This window comes from Ischnura elegans, chromosome 4 (assembly GCF_921293095.1).
Source record: "Ischnura elegans chromosome 4, ioIscEleg1.1, whole genome shotgun sequence".
NCBI classification, from domain to species: Eukaryota; Metazoa; Arthropoda; class Insecta; order Odonata; family Coenagrionidae; genus Ischnura; species Ischnura elegans.
Window position 1 is genome coordinate 54684609 of NC_060249.1, and position 16247 is coordinate 54700855.

At 37.5% G+C, this 16247-nt stretch overlaps 1 protein-coding gene across 1 annotated transcript in view; it reads right to left on the minus strand.

The window, feature by feature from the left end:
• The window catches only part of LOC124157518 (extensin-2), a 51333-nt gene extending 45066 nt beyond the window's left edge, over positions 1 to 6267 (minus strand). Inside the window, exon 1 of the mRNA XM_046532318.1 lies at positions 6067 to 6267. Coding sequence (XP_046388274.1) covers positions 6067 to 6087 — 21 coding nt within the window. The 5' untranslated portion in view covers positions 6088 to 6267. The remainder of the gene's footprint in view (positions 1 to 6066) is intronic.
• Between the last annotated feature and the right edge of the window lie 9980 nt (positions 6268 to 16247).

A 16247-nucleotide genomic window follows, 5' to 3' on the forward strand; every position in this document is an offset into this window, starting at 1 on the left:
ACGACACAAGGCTTACGAATATCACCAAAATTGGATTGAATGCGGAGCGAAGTCCTTGGTTGCAAATTTGAATATATCTAAGAGCCAAGTTACCATTTGTGATGGCTTAGTAAAAAAATATTGATGTGGACAGTAAAATAATTGAGTTATGGATTCACTTTAATTCAATGGTTTTAATGTCCTCCCAATATACTGTTTATAATTTTTGCAAGAAAATTACTTTGGTAGTGTCTTTATTTTGGCAAATGTATCACTCTAACCACCTTGAATTGATATACAGGGTTTGCTACATGGATTTGGTTTCAAAATAGAAAATTAATAAACAGAGCCACAGAGTAAATCCCCAATTGATAAACAAACTTGCAGAACAAAAATTTCTGAGATTGCTTCCCAACATCAAAAAGGAGGCCAAAAATTATAGGGGGAGACCCTGCCATTTCCCTCATAAATTTGCTATCAAAAAGTTCATCAAATATCAAAAATTTTGATTCGATGTTTGGACCATGAGTAGAGCTAGAAATTCATTTTTAAACTACGATTTCATTTAATTAAAATTGAATGGCTGCTAAGACATTTACTTATTCAGACACAATAGTGGTAAGTTCCAACTGAATTCCTTTTGAACTGAATTCCTGAAAAATTAACCAGGTATGAAGTTAATCGATAGCGACAAAGCCAACTGTTATATCTCAGGGGAAGATTAATACTAATTCAAGGCACGGCCTGAGCAATGACTCCATCCAGAAATTTCATGCCTAGAAACCACACCAGAATTAAGTGGTGCGGTGAGTAAGCAAGAACAATCACTACCTACAGTGAAAGAGAGAGAAGAAGGACAAAACCGATGAAACTATGCAGCAAAAACATTGGCACGCGACAGATCCCTCCGCGGATAATTAACTCCATCATGAGTTGGTAGACTGCAAAAAAAAACCAATAAAATTAGGTAAGAGACGTATCCGGGAAGGAATCCGGACGACGCGACGAATTCCAGAAAGTCACCAAGACGGGACACTTCTTACGGCAAATCCCATTCGATTACTGATGCAAGACGGCATGGACAGACGGCGCAGTGGGGCATGACAGCTGAGCGAGCCTTCGATCGAAAAAAAAATTTTTTTTTTCGCGCCGCTCTGTTATGAGCGGAATCACGTAATGATGACAACAAAGAAGATCGATTCATCGGGTCGTTTGTGGACTATTCCGTCCGTGGGAAGCACCTCTTTCCGTCGAGTGAACACCAAGAGAAAGTGCCCCTTCACGCTCTCAGCCTCCCCAACCACCCCTACGCGCCACCCACCGCTCATCCTCTCGTCTATGCCCTCGAAACTGTCAATTTCCTCACTTAATTGACTCGCCCCTACTCCTCCTCCAACTTCGACTTGTCTTTTTACGACGAAGGTGAAAATAAATGTTCTTTTTTTTCCCACCGATTAATTCCTCGGCCAATTTGCCACGGCACAAAGAGAATCACTTACAGGTTCCGCAAACTTTCCAAGGTATCGCCGGGAAAATTTTTAAGTTCTCCCATATTTTCATCGATGAGAAGTCCAAATCTTGTTCGAAGGTTTGAAAAGTTTCAATTGATATGAAGGGTTTAAAATTTCATGCTCAAAGAAAAAATTTGTCCAACAATGAAAGCATTATAAATTTTGAAATTTCACGTAAAAAAAGCGAAAAAATGTCGTGAAAACTAAAAAAATAAGCTTAATATAGATCGCGATTTCTTTTTTTCCATTTATTCTTGGTTTCAATATACGTAAAAATAAATTCTATTCCTCCCAACGATTAATACCTCGGCCAGTTAATTCCACAATTACGATAGGCCCTGTAAACTCTCCATGGGACAATCACGTTTTTTTTACCAACTCCTCCTTATATTAATGAATGAGGAGTCCCAAAAATGATATTCAAAACGGCTAAACCTTTTCCAAGTGACACATCGATGGTTCAATCATCTGTCTTGAAATAGTTTGAAGGTTTTCTCTTATTTTTTGTTATCACTAAGGGTTAAGAAATTAGGTAATTATGCATAAATTTTTTTATATATCATCTGGTTTCAGTCGATCCTTTATCTTGTCTGTAGGAAGTTCATAGTTTATTTAAGAAGAGGAGTGATCACGACGATCAATTGAACTTCATGGACTTAGTGGCTGCTATACGTATGAATCATAGAAATATTTTGGCAGGGCTACCGATACTGCTGTGCCAGGCCCCCAGAGAAAAGCAGCGGTTGCTGTTTAATGCACTGTCCTTGGAGCTGCCGCCAAGAATCAGTGCAGCACGGACCTTGGGTAAAATACGACGATCGATCCGTGAGCTATAGTATGTGAAAGGATGGGCAAAGAGAAATTCGAAGCCAACGGCAGCCAAATTACAAAGAGATCCACAAAGGGAACCATAGTAAAATATAAACCGAGGAACTTCAAATTTACTCCAGAGGAATCTCAAACAAGAGTTATTAAACAAAAAATCCTCACAAGATCTGGCATCCTAACGCGTTAACTTACGGTCGACAAATGAGTAACCAAACCAATATGATAACCCTATTCTGGCTGATAAGTCATTTATTTCCGGCTCTTAATGGGGTCGGCGAAAAATTACGTCATTTTTATCGGTGGGATGGATTGGAAAGACATTGGATATCTGGAAGAACAATATAAGGGTGAATATATCTATTATCGCCATTAATCCATGATAAAGAAAAATACTAAAGGGCCCTTCATTTATGAGACAATCAATGGAAGAATTATAATTAATGAAGTGTATTCGCAAAATCTGAAGTTCAATATAAATGATCGATGTCGTAAAATGTTAATGACAAATAAATCTGAAATTCTGAGTCCAAAACTCATGCTGTTCCACCAACAGGATACTTGGACAAAACCTATAAATGCAAGCATAAATATATAAATAAATTCGAAAAAATTTAGTTGGCACAAATATTTTGGACGCGTAGATTTAAAAAATACTGCTTAGCGAAGTACTACTATCATTTACTAAGAAATTTAAAAATACCCATTATCAATTTACGATTGAAATTTAAAGGACTTTTACCAATTGTACCTCATAATCCATTGCAATCCATTTTATAGTAAATTACGTCTCGCGGGAGCTCGGATGGATTGGAAAGACGGTTATCTGGGTGTGATTGCAAAGAGGCGATTTAAAAGGAAGTGATTCAAAACAAATTGACTGAAAATAATCTATACTATTCCTCCAGTATTCATTTAATCAGTTAAGAATCTATACCTCGCCATGATTTCAATCTAATAGCGACTAAGTAAAATCAATCAGTCTGCTATCGTAGGTTCAAGCATTTCCCGCTGCTGAAGTAATAAAAGGATAGATTAAGTCGCTCCAATGATGGTCGATTTATGTGACATTTAAAGAACGCCTGATCATGATTTTCGATACCTAGCTCCGCAATTGATGGATGCTGGCAAAAATAACGGATTAAAGGGTCTTGTGAAAGGATCTTACCGATGTGAAAGGTTTTTAATGACGAACGCCAATCAATTGGTTTCAAGAGATGAAAGATAGGCATTGCAGTATGCAGCCTCAAGATTTCTCTACTCGAGACATCCGCGAGAATTTACCATTAATGAAATGGCTCTTGCACAGAATATCGCTTAAAACTAAATAAAAATGTGAAGGAACGCGAACATCATGAAAACCTGCTTTCTCAGTCATCAATCAGACAAGTTCACTATAAATTCAATAGGAAAACGAAGAGGGTGAAAATTAACAAATGTAATTTTTCCGTTTATTCCGAAAATTAACAAATGTAAACGGAATATATTTTTTGAAAGACAACTTGAATTTTAAATATAAAATGATGATGTAAATTATTTGTATAAAAACTTTCAATAGAAACTAGCAATTTAATAAAGGCAATTTCTGAGACTTCACGACTGGAGGCGACGAAAACCAGAAGAATACTTCGTTGAAGTAAAACAAACCTGTTCGTAATTTCATCGATTCTTAAATTTTATGGTCGGTAAAGTACCACCCATTATTTTAAATTACGTATATAAAAACAAGTTAAAAGAGCAACCCATGTTTTCGTAGCAATAAAAATGTTAAATATATTCACAACAAATTCAGACCTACACATGAATGAGAGGAATTTTTAGCTTGATGGAACTACGTTCATAAGATGGTACATTTCGCTATTCCACACGTGACTGAATGGGAACTCAAGAAACGACACACCAAAGGAGGATCACAGTCTTTCTGCAATTTCATAAAAAGCATGAAGATTCCGAGAGAAATGAGAACATTACCTTCCAGTCGAGCTTAAGCAATTTCGAATGGAAAAAGAGAAGGCTGAATAGTAGGAAGTATAAGAAAGATGGGGAAGGCTGGTGACCTCAATGCCATATGCAGGAAACGCGTCTCCACGTTGACTCCACGAGCGATCGAAATCTAAACCAGCGGCAAACGGAAGCCCTGTACAGGGTTTTTATGGCACTTATATCCGATCGAGACAGTCTATTGAAAAAGTATAATTCATGAATTTTGCGAACTCGACTCTTAATCGCAGTATTGAATGATGATCATCAATTCCCAAAAATATTTCGACGAACTATAAAAGTTAACCCAATCACACAAAGAACTCACAAATACGACCATAAAAATATTATTACCGAGAAAAAATTGAAACGAGTACTGGGAAATGCGCTGAAAATGATATTTTTGTTGAAACGAATGTTATGGACTTTTTCCTTTCAACAAGTCATACAAATTATGTTTTTAAACATACTTGACATTTGACTCGGTATCTTAAGATTCTTGGCACACATCATGGCAGGATATAAAAAGAATAGTAATCCGGTAACATGATATCATAGGTATTCCTGAATTTCTAAGGTCAATAGAAAATGCTCATCATCTGACAGTCACTTATATTCTGAACTTGATATTTAAATCCAGCCCTACAAATATAAATTTCATCTTCCCTACCTAAGGGAAGGGTATCGATCTTCAGAAGGGAAGTATATTATCGTACTATCTTAAGTAGGGTGGATATTAAATTGCAAATCAGGAGTAAATTCTCTAAAAAACTATGATAACAACTATTAAAATATCTTCTTCATCGAAGGAAAGTTAAAATTAAAAAAGATAATGACATAAAATGGAAAATAAAAAATCAAACAAGGGTTAAAAAGGGTCCCATAACCTTTCTGTATTGTTATAACCATTAAAATTACTTGGATTTGAAAGGTAATCTTCGATATTCAACGCAATTACCACAAGGGTTTAAATATAACGAGCAAATACGACATTTCTGGTGTGAATAATTTGAGGATATAGAATGTTTAGAGCCCCATTATAGTCGAAGCATCGATTAAGCAACTTCACTCATTAATGATTACAACCTTATGATATTTTATTTAATAAATCGAAGCTAATAAAATTCCGTAATACTTAGTATCACACAAACGATAACAGTCATCACAAACCTTTCTGCGCATAATAAACTGAGGTTAATAAAAAATTCCCCTACCTCCACGTAAACAATTCACTCACATCATAAAATAGAAACACCTCAAATCGATGAATCCTTCTCTTTGAAAGTTGACCGTGCACTCTTTTTAGCATGTCGCAAGACCTGGTAGTGACGACCATACTCTTTAAACCAAAATGGCAATTCACACTCCTACGTGAGGCATTGTCCGGTACTTCAACGTGAGACATTGTTCTGTACATGAACGTATACCCGAAAACTCGACACACAAAATTAACTCGCCAATTAAGGTGAGTGAATGTCCACATGAAGCCCGCGCACTTCTTTTCTTACGAGGAAACCAGAGCAAGAGGTCAAAGAAGTGCAAACTAGTCCGGGTTCGCAGGCGATTAAAGACGAAAAAAAGAACACAACGACACACTGCCCAGAAAATGAAGCATCAAAAACAAGTCCACCGACGATGGGTCACCGGAAAGGAGATGACTCCCAATAAGTTTCCCACGGACTCGGTGGCACGGATTCGATCCGATCTGGAAGCGAGGATTAAAAAAGAGCCATCCGTCCGAACAGAACAACGCACACCGATCGACACTCACCCATTTAGCCTTCTCGTTCATCTCCGGAGATGACCACTATCCTCCCGGGGTTCCCTTCCCGCGTCTGCACAAACAGTATCTTCTGGTCCCGCTGGGTGACCGGAGACTTCAACGCACGACAAAAATCTCCACGTATTTTTTTTAAAGGACCTTCCTACGGACGCCTTCGACTCCGGCCTCTCTCGCCCTCTCACATGGATAACTAACGAATGCCGACTAAAGGAAGAAGACCTCTTGGGAAGGTGGGCTCCTGGTGGAAGGAGGGCGGTGTGGGAGAGTCGGGGAGAGGGGGAGGGGGAAGCAGAAGTCGGCCGGGAGGGTGAGAGGGGAAAGCCGTGAGGGGCGGTTGAAGGGGTGGGATTTGGGAGAAATTATATGGCTTGGAAGGGGGAAGAAGGTGTGAGGGAAATGCAGAAGTAGTAGTAGTAGTCGTGGTAATAGTGGTCCGGTATGATGGAGTGAGGTAACCACAAGATTGAGGCGTATGGGGATTTTTTCCTTCTTTACCAGACCTCCTATATTACTCAGGAACGCAAAGCGGAGTTCAGTTTGTGGCCTGGGGATCTGTATCTAAATAATATCCCTTTTCCTGGATTTCTTGAAAGAAAAAAATGACAGTGGCTCTGAAAAAGACCCATCTAAGGAGACCACAAGATAATGTTGATCTTTGCTACTGCACAAAATGGATGGACCCTAATTGTGGGATAGGAAAAATGTTAAGTAACCACCTATTAATCGAGATGAAGCCCTCACAGACTTCCCACTGAGCAAGAACTAATGTTTTACTTGAAATGGGAAATTCCTTACCAATTGGGCATATAGTGAATTTTCTTCTTTGAATTTTTGGCCGGGAATAAATCAAATCTTACGAGTGGCCCGAGCAAAGAGGGATTTGGATGCGCTTATTCAGTAGTGACTGAAAATAAACACCTCTACATCGTAAGGTAAATAATTATACACAAATAATGAGGAGCGTAGTCAGATAGGATGATATGGAGCATGAAACGCCATCAAGGGAAATAGAAACTAAAAAACACTATATAATGGAATTACATAATAATTGATATGGCCTTGAATTTTTGTACCCTCTGTGCGAGAAAATATTGATAGATCATGTACAGAAGCAAAAATTAAAGTAATCCTACCGTTTACTTTTTTAAAGAGTTTTTTTGCAATTATAATTAATTACAAATTTGAAAATGTACATTTTATAGATTCTATTTTCATTCGTGTTGATTTATGTTTGTGGATGAACAATTCTTCCCATAGCCATTTTATAAGTCATAATATCCTTAATCTGAAGTTCCAAATCGGTTTTCTAAGTTATTCACATCATCCACATCAGTTCTACCTCACGTTTACTCTGCAGTTTTAACGATGAATTTAATTTGTAGTCCCTATTACCTCGTGATAATTCAAATTTTGAAGGACTACTCAAATTAAGTTTAAAATTATCGATTTGAACAAAAGGTCGGAATGCATTGATATCCCTTGAATAAAGAAGCAGGTACAGAATTAAGTCTCATTCCAAAATGATTCAGCGCATTGCATCATCATATGTTTTCAAATATGACATTATGCATCAGCTATATGAAAATAGTCCGGAATTGGTTTTCCGAATATGGAATGAATATTTTTTCAATTCATTAAAAATAATTAAACGATAAATTGATGATCATGCAAATGGAAATAAATTCCCATTAAAAGCCCATATTCACTGCCAAATACGAAATGATTTAATATATAATTAAAAAGTAGACAAAATAATAATACTTCTGTATTATTGTCATCTATATTGCTTTCTTCGCTATGTTTAAGATTGCCCACGCATTAAACTAGGCCTCAACATTTTTAGGATACATCTTAATTCTCCACGCAATTTAGCATCAAATCCTTTCTCGCTTAATATGTAACTCAAGTTTCCATTCCAGTGACCTTACAATGAGGCATTGGTAATTTTTCAGCATCAGTCTACTTTGATATCAAAGAACAGGTTAGCGTAAACTATTCTTCGCACGAGTCATTGAACTTGCATAGCCAAACTTAATAAAAAAATAAAGTATTGAGCCAGGGATAATATAGGAATTAGAATATTTTCCTTCATATTTTTATAAATCAAATTAAAAAAAATTCCGGACCTTATAAGCGTACATGAATTTCGTCTAAAAGGTTTAGCATATTAATTGTGGCAAAAAATACACTTACGATTTCATCAAAATTAGTAACACCAAACAGTGAAAAAATTAGAAGTGATCAATTTCAACTTAAACAGGAAGTTTAGGAAAAACTTTACCTTAAGATTTAATTATTCACCTTTAATACCAAGTGAATTAAAAAACGGTGCAGATGAAGAGCTGCATCATCCATGAGCTTCAAATTATTCAAACCAAGTGTTTTTTTGTCTTCTTTTCAATGCTCACAAATAAAGAAAGTCGGGTTCAGGTTCTGGTTATTCTTATTGGGTATAAAAATTTTAATTTGATTTATAGAAAACTTGTAAGTGCAACTGATCATAGAATTCCATGCATTTCCCTCTAGTACGATTCTTTACAAAATCGAGATAATTAGTCGGTGCGAAAGTTTAATAGAAACATGGAACTTTGAAGCTCAAGAACTAGCCATGTTCACAGCTCCATTTTGTTACAGGTAGTCTCTAAGACCAGAATTGAAAGGTTGGGGTGTCAAAAAATGATTTTGGTACGTTATCGGCGGATGGAGAGAAAGTGACATGTTTTATGAGGGAAACGAAGAGCGTTTCCGAATGACTGTGACCCTGGAGATGGGAGTATTATAATCCAGCGACATGCATGACTCGCTTGGTGAAGCCTCAGAGAAATTGAATGGACCATTTCGTGACACACCAGTGAACGCTAATGACGAATACTCGGCGTTGGATTGGAAAAAATATTTGTCTCGAATAAACATCAGGGATATTACGTTTACTTGGAAGAGAGTGAAAGCGACGATTGATTACGGCGGGTGTGATGAGATATTAGGAAAGCTGAGGAAGGAAAACAGAGCCAATTCCAATAAAAAAACGTAGAACCTTCGCTTAGTGCAATATCGCCACCTGTGGTAAAGCATGGAAAAATTGCACAAATTAATAAACAAAAATAGTAAGTATCGCACGAACTAAGCGAAAGTGTGCAAGGAAAGTTTAAACACTCACAATACACACATTTCTCATAGTGACGGAGATAAATAAGGGCCACACATTTAATGATAACATTACATTGAATGAGAAAAGCGTAAAAATATGGTGCTGCACCTTATGTTATCTGTTTACAACGGAAACTAACAGATATGCGGAGCAGTTCCTTGCTGCTCATGATAAATTGTCGCCAAGATCAAGAGTGAGGTAGTGGCGGAATGTGACTGTAACTGAAATGAAAGCATTCATTGAAATTTTAGTGGAAATGGATATAACGAAAATCTAACTCGCAATCGCAAACTCAAATCGAAACTATCTTTTGTTACTTGGCGAGCAATTCTCGTGCCATGCCATGGTTCGGAGATATGATGTCTAGAGATCGTTGTCAATTGGTTCTTAGGTTTTTTTTATCTCACTGACAATCCATGCTTGTAAGATTATGCACCAGCTTGGCATCTCATTTTGGGGAAAAGTATGACTGGAGAAAAGTCAATATAATCTGTATTTGGCATCAAGATACTCATACTTTCCGGGCTGCCAATCTTACTCCGTGATGAAGAGCCGAGACGAAAATCATTTCCATCAACCAATATTCGACAAATTGGAAGCAAACCGTGTAAAAATTCAATGCCACTGAGTTTCACCATTGTGCACGTTATTTAGTATGTCACCTACTTAAAGAGGATACTGGCAAGTGAATCACATCACCACAATGTAAGGCCTGCAGGGAGTGAAATTCACACCTGCGACATCGACGTCATCCCGTTCCGTCACTTGTGGTTTCCCACACTTGCTCTCCGCCCGGAACATCTAACCGCCGGAATCTGAAGAGTGATCAAAATCGTCACATCCGGTTAGCTCCAATTTGAAATCGAATAATCAAGCATCTTGCATCGGTCGATAGCAAAATTAATGCGTAATGATGTTGAAATATATTTACTCAAAATTCTACTTACCCGTAAAATGATGTTATTATTTAGGTGTCTCGACTGACTGCCGACCAATGCCTATATAACATGAAGTGAAAACTATATCGATGATATGTTTAATTCTGCCGGAGTAGCACATGTTCAAGTTCAATATCGTGTAAGTAATCATAGAGATATTAGAGCCGTCGGAAATGTTAAAGACGTGACTCAGGAAAATGTCTTTAATCCTCGAAAAGAATAGCACAGCAAAGTAAGTTTGTTTGTTCTCATTAAGAATATTCAGAAAATGACATTAATATTGTTTTGAAAGAAAAAAAGCTACGAGGTCGTGACTTTAAGTAATGGTATTGCGGCTTTGGTTTTTTTGATTGTTCGTTTTTAGGTAGAGAAATATCGCTATTGAAACAAATAATTTTTCTGGCACACGAAAATGATATTACCTTTTTAGACAAAAATGAAAATTATCTCTAAGTATCATGCATAGCATTAACTTGTTGAAAATTATGCACCTAAAAATTTTTTTCCCAAGAATGGCTACAAATTTGATTTATGGAACGAAGAGGCAATAAAATTTCATTGCATTAATTTTTACAGATATATGATCTGGTAATTTTAGAATGTGCTTTTCAATCACAGGCGGTACACTACCATTATTACTGCAATGTTGCACGATCTCAAGGTTGCTAAGCTCCCTTGTTTCGATGTACCACCATTTCACGCTGGCGAGGAATATGATATACGAATATATGGATATGTTGATATAATTCTTTATAGTTGAAAATATAATATATGGGATGTATTGATATAAATGGTGTTATTGAATGAAAACAACAAATACATATTCTAACGCAATAAAAAATTTCCCCATTGGTTTAGGCGAAATATTTAAATAGGCGAATTTAGGGAGTAGGTACGTATCTATGCATATTGACGAATTCTTCTCGGGTTCTCAACCAGATTAATTCAGTCGTACTGGCCGTCGTTTCGGAAAACGGCTTGTCTTCCATTTTGTTTTGGTCAATGAATGTCTAATTTTACGCTCAATGGAAAACAAGGCGTTTTCCAAAACTATGAATTAACCTGGTTGTGACCCCGAGAAGAATTCCTCAATATTATTCACCAGGAAATATTAAAATCGTTTTTCTATGTATTAGTTTAAATCAAGCAAAATGTAAATTTAATGCAAGCAAACAGGAGCCCCTAAAAATCATCTCTTTTCAAAGAAATGTCGCCCTTTTTCAGGCATTCCGACGAAAGTTAGCGTATTGCAGCTGAAATGACCCTTGCCTGGACGCAAAGCGAGTGATCATCCTGCCCAGCACGAGTTGGACGACTCCTCCTCACCATCTAAAGTAAAAGGCGGTTGGAGCGCGCTTGCAAACAAGTCGACCTATACGTAATCGACGAGTAAATCAACTCATCCCCAAAAGCCACCTACCCTCTCCAAGAGCAATCGTCGTTTTGCAATCTCGTTGGAAGTGGTTCAGGATGTGTAATCCGAAGGTGGCTCCGCAAAGAACCTCAACTCGACCAACGGCATTTACACGTGTTTTCAATGAGTTCGACCCGTGGGATTAATACTGAACAAAATAATATAATATATCTCTCACTCACTTCGAGTTAAAACTGTTTGCATTAGAAAGTATACAGTAATACATTTAAAACCAGCAATACGTATTCGAACGTGTTTTAGTCATTTAGATAAGACGTAGATGATTACGCTTAATTATGATTCTTATGCTTATTTTTCTTCTTAAAAACCATAATATATATTGCATTGTGTCCAACAGCCTTTGATGTGACACAGAACGTAAGGTATTCGTTTGACATTATTTAGATATTTTTTCAGAACATAACGGGCCATGAAATAATTTTAGAAAGCCATTAAATTTCTAATGCGAGGTCAGCTGATTCCATTAGGGGCTTCTCAAAAGATACTTATACTCCATGGTTTCCACGCTGTCATGATAAATTTCATCATCAATATAAATCTCTCAATATTTAAGGACAACAAGAATGGCAATATAATCATACAAAATTATCTTTTTGGCTTGCAACAGGAATATAAATAAAAGAATCGACTTCAATCAATTTAATTACATAATAACATACATCCATTTTCTATTGGAGTTCTTGCTGTCTTTAGGATGTTGATAATTTTCTTGATTTGTGATCACATTCCCATAGAATTTTCTCATTAACCGTATCAAAAATTTTCTCACGGAAATTATTTTTCGTTTATGGAATAGGAAAGCTAACTCAAACGTTTAAAACCACCACGTCATGCTTGTGACAGGAAATTAATGATTCATCCTTTCTTCCCTATTTCTCGGACCAGTTCAGCAAATATTCACAACGATCAAAATTGATTACTAACACAATTTCAAAGAGATGAGATTTTAAAGGCTTTATTAAGGGAGTGTATTGTTTAGAGAGTGCTTTAACGCACGATTGAGGCTTCAACCCATGAATTTATCGACGAACCCATTCCGAGTGAGAGATATTGGTGTGACTGAACGATACCGACTTCATTGGAAGCTCGTGCTCCGATCTGCTCACGAACACATGATCGCCCCACGATTCGCACGTGCATCTTCGCTCTCCATTATTCACGAATGTTAGCAGCCTTAACACCGTGAGATCGATTCATTCCGTGATGTAATTCTGAGGCTGGTACATTGGCACAGCCGAGGAAAAGGTTTGGGTGGCGGATGGATTGCCGGCTTCCTGTATTTGGGGCTCGGATTCAATGCTTGACAACTGCAGATACAGTTCAGACAAATCAAGATCCAGTACTACAAACCGAATGTGAGGGAAGATTTAGCACCTTCGTTAACTTTCATTAGATCTAGCAATTAGATTAGAGTAGACGAGGTTTCCATTTATATCAAGCCATGGCCAGAATGATGAGACAAATATTTTTTTCGCGGCGAATTTAATCCTTGGTGTAAATAACTTAGCTCCCGTACACGTGACTACGTACATAGATTATTTTACATTAAGTAATTTTTTTTCATTTTAATCCCCTTTTCACATCCTTAAACTCGTAAGTATTCAATCGAGCAAATCACCTCCTATTCTGCCGAACGAAACTCCTCTCATTTTATTGTATTCTGAGACTACGACAAAAATTTTGGGATTTAAATAATATATAAATCTTTAAATACTATATATAATAATCTATAAATCCACTTTAAATAATGTATCCGCAATATTATTCCCAAAATCATGCATCTGAAAGATCGGTTAGTGCATAGTGACTCGTGAATGAAATAGTATTTGCAACTAGACAGAGTTTACCGATACGTTGGCAACAATACTACTATGGCAAAAAGAATCGAAGTATGAAGCGTAATGATTCAGGATTTTAACCCTAAATCTCGGTGACGGATTATCCGAGGAATGCCGCTTTTCGTTCGGGTGCAGTCCAAAAAGCATTTAAACTGAAGAGGTTGGAACTGGAACCACCGGTTGAATATAACACGCCACATTCATATGGTACCGAGATCCAAGGTGTTATTATTGACACCGGGTATTTATTATCCTTCGTAAGATACCGGAAGATATTAATACGGCCGCACCAGGCTGGCTTAGAAACGCGCATATGATAAGGAATAATCATTTGGATACTAAACATAGAGATATGGAGTGGACAATTCTTAGGCATGCGGGCCCGTGTGAGATGAAATTATTTAGAGGTTTCTTAAGATATGGTGAAATATAACATATTATCGTTAATGGATATCGCTATGAAATATCTTGTACTTTCCTGTCGTATCCATCGAGCGAGTTTCTCTCTGTGTTCTTATCGAATTACTATTGTGCACTGTTTTTGGTCCAGTGCTCAATCAAAATCTTTGGAGATACGGACTAACATAGAACTTAGGGTCCTACAACAAGACCCTGACGTCTTTGCCCAATTCAAAAGCAGAAGGCTTAGATGAACTTTGATTACCACATTAGCAGGAGGAGGAGGATTCCATATTTATGATGGTAGTAGAAAATATTTTACGGGGCAGACAGCCACTATGGGAACTAAAGTGTTAAAGGATATGGTTTGATTAAATGTTAAACAAGAGTAAATTTAGGGCCGTGACGGGTGGTGTTAGGCTGTTGGAGAGGCCAAAACCTTCTTAGGCATGAGTGGCACATAGGTCAAGTAAGGTTTCCCATTAATTTGGAGTCTATACTTTTATCTCACCATTATTTAAGAAAGTCAGCCGGTTAAGTTATGTATAAGGCCTGTACCCATGAAATATTACCAACTCCTACAGATAGGACCGATATAGATACACCAAATGTAACGCCAGAGCAAATACAGCACCGTGATGGATGGCAAAGAGCTGATTGTAAGGCCAGAACTTTGGGTTTGAGTGGCCACATACGCTAGGTAAGGTAAGGTTCCGACTTTAATGTCTCGACTTCTACCATACCAGGATCACAGATTTCCTTCCGGTGAAGTAAGGTACCACACCAGTATCAAGGAAAGAACACGATCCCCCATAACTGCGAGACCGCTGTAACCACCTCATCATCTCTTTCCGCGGCACAATTGTCCCCCGGCCCGTGTCAAACGTGGCAAAAGCGACTTCTCCGGCGACCGGCCAGCATAAGATGAGTCGCCAGCAGAAGAGTCCGAAATCCCGCCGAGAGATCGTTGCATGGGAAGAGGTGGTGGAAGAGTTTTGATCGGAGACGAAAGAGGGTGAAAGGGGGAGTAGGAGTGGGGGGAAGGGAGGGTTACGGGGAAAAGGAGACGCTCCCGTGAAAGTAGGTCAGTGGCTCAGGTATAGGAAAGGCAGCGGCCGGAGGGGGGTAGGGTAGAGGGTGAGGGTAGGGGAGGGTGAGGTCTGGCGGCTTTAGGAGGTGAGAGAATGCACGCAGAGGATGGGCTGAGTGATTCAAGAGAAGGGGATGATCGTCCCTCTCATCATCTACGCCTTCCAACCGTAAGATAGCCGCCAGTTTAAGTCTCTACTACGGCAACAATGATCAGACAGGCTTCATGCTGATATCATCTCCATTCAATATTTTATATATTTCGTCCAATGGAAAGATCGTAAGCGAAGAAATTTCTTGTGATTATTTCAAGGCTGCCTGTTTAAGACAGGGTTGTAATTTGAATCATTAATACAATTCTTGTACTAATTATGTCAGGGTAATGATGAAGTCAAACGGAAGGTTATTACATTTGTTGGGTTATTTGTAAATGTTATTGACATTTTTAACAGCGATTCTGAAAACGTATTTGCAAGGAAAAAGAAATTTATATTCAACTTTATGCTTACGCATTTCTCCCTCAACACAGGTCAAACTAATCAATAAATATTGTTTTACATGTATGTTAAAAAGGGAATAAGAATGTAACAAAAATAAAGATGAACATATTTTTGGCTCAAGAGAGCCGTCATGACTGGCAATAAATTACAGCAAGGGTAGTTTAGTATAGACAGTACAAAGCCGTGTATTATAGATTTGTGTTCACTATATATTTTTAATTACTCCAACATTGAGATCTTGCGTATTTAAACTATCATGCTGTCGTCAGCAGTGACCAAAGCACACGTAAAAATTATTTTAAGAGCAGTCGTCGAGTTACGGCATACATAAAGAATTAAAAATTTAATATAAAATGTATGACGAAAAAAAAACGAGTCGAGAACTAAAGCACATCTTTTAAAATTGTTTCTCCCTGTCAGGTATCAAAACTGAATCCATAAAGAGAATCCATAAATATTTTGAATATTCTTACCAAGAAACTCAAAAAAAAAATCTTATGCATGGCATATTTATTTTCATTACGTCATTGAAGTTCCTTTCTAAGGTCCTTGTACCGGTCATTACATAACCAAGAGGCAGAGGTTAATTTTCCTATGATAAAATTGGTACTCTTCTCTTCCATTCAACGTTACTGCAAATATGAATCTATTTATACACTCGGTCATCGATGGCAATATACCAGTCTGAAGGTTAATTTATTAGAAGGTTAGCATTTTAGGGCAGTTAATACCCATGTGAAGCGTATGAAAATTAGTCTTGAAGCTCTTGCGTTCTCGCGCGGGTTTCAATAATAGTTTGAAAGAGGTGAATTATAATTGATA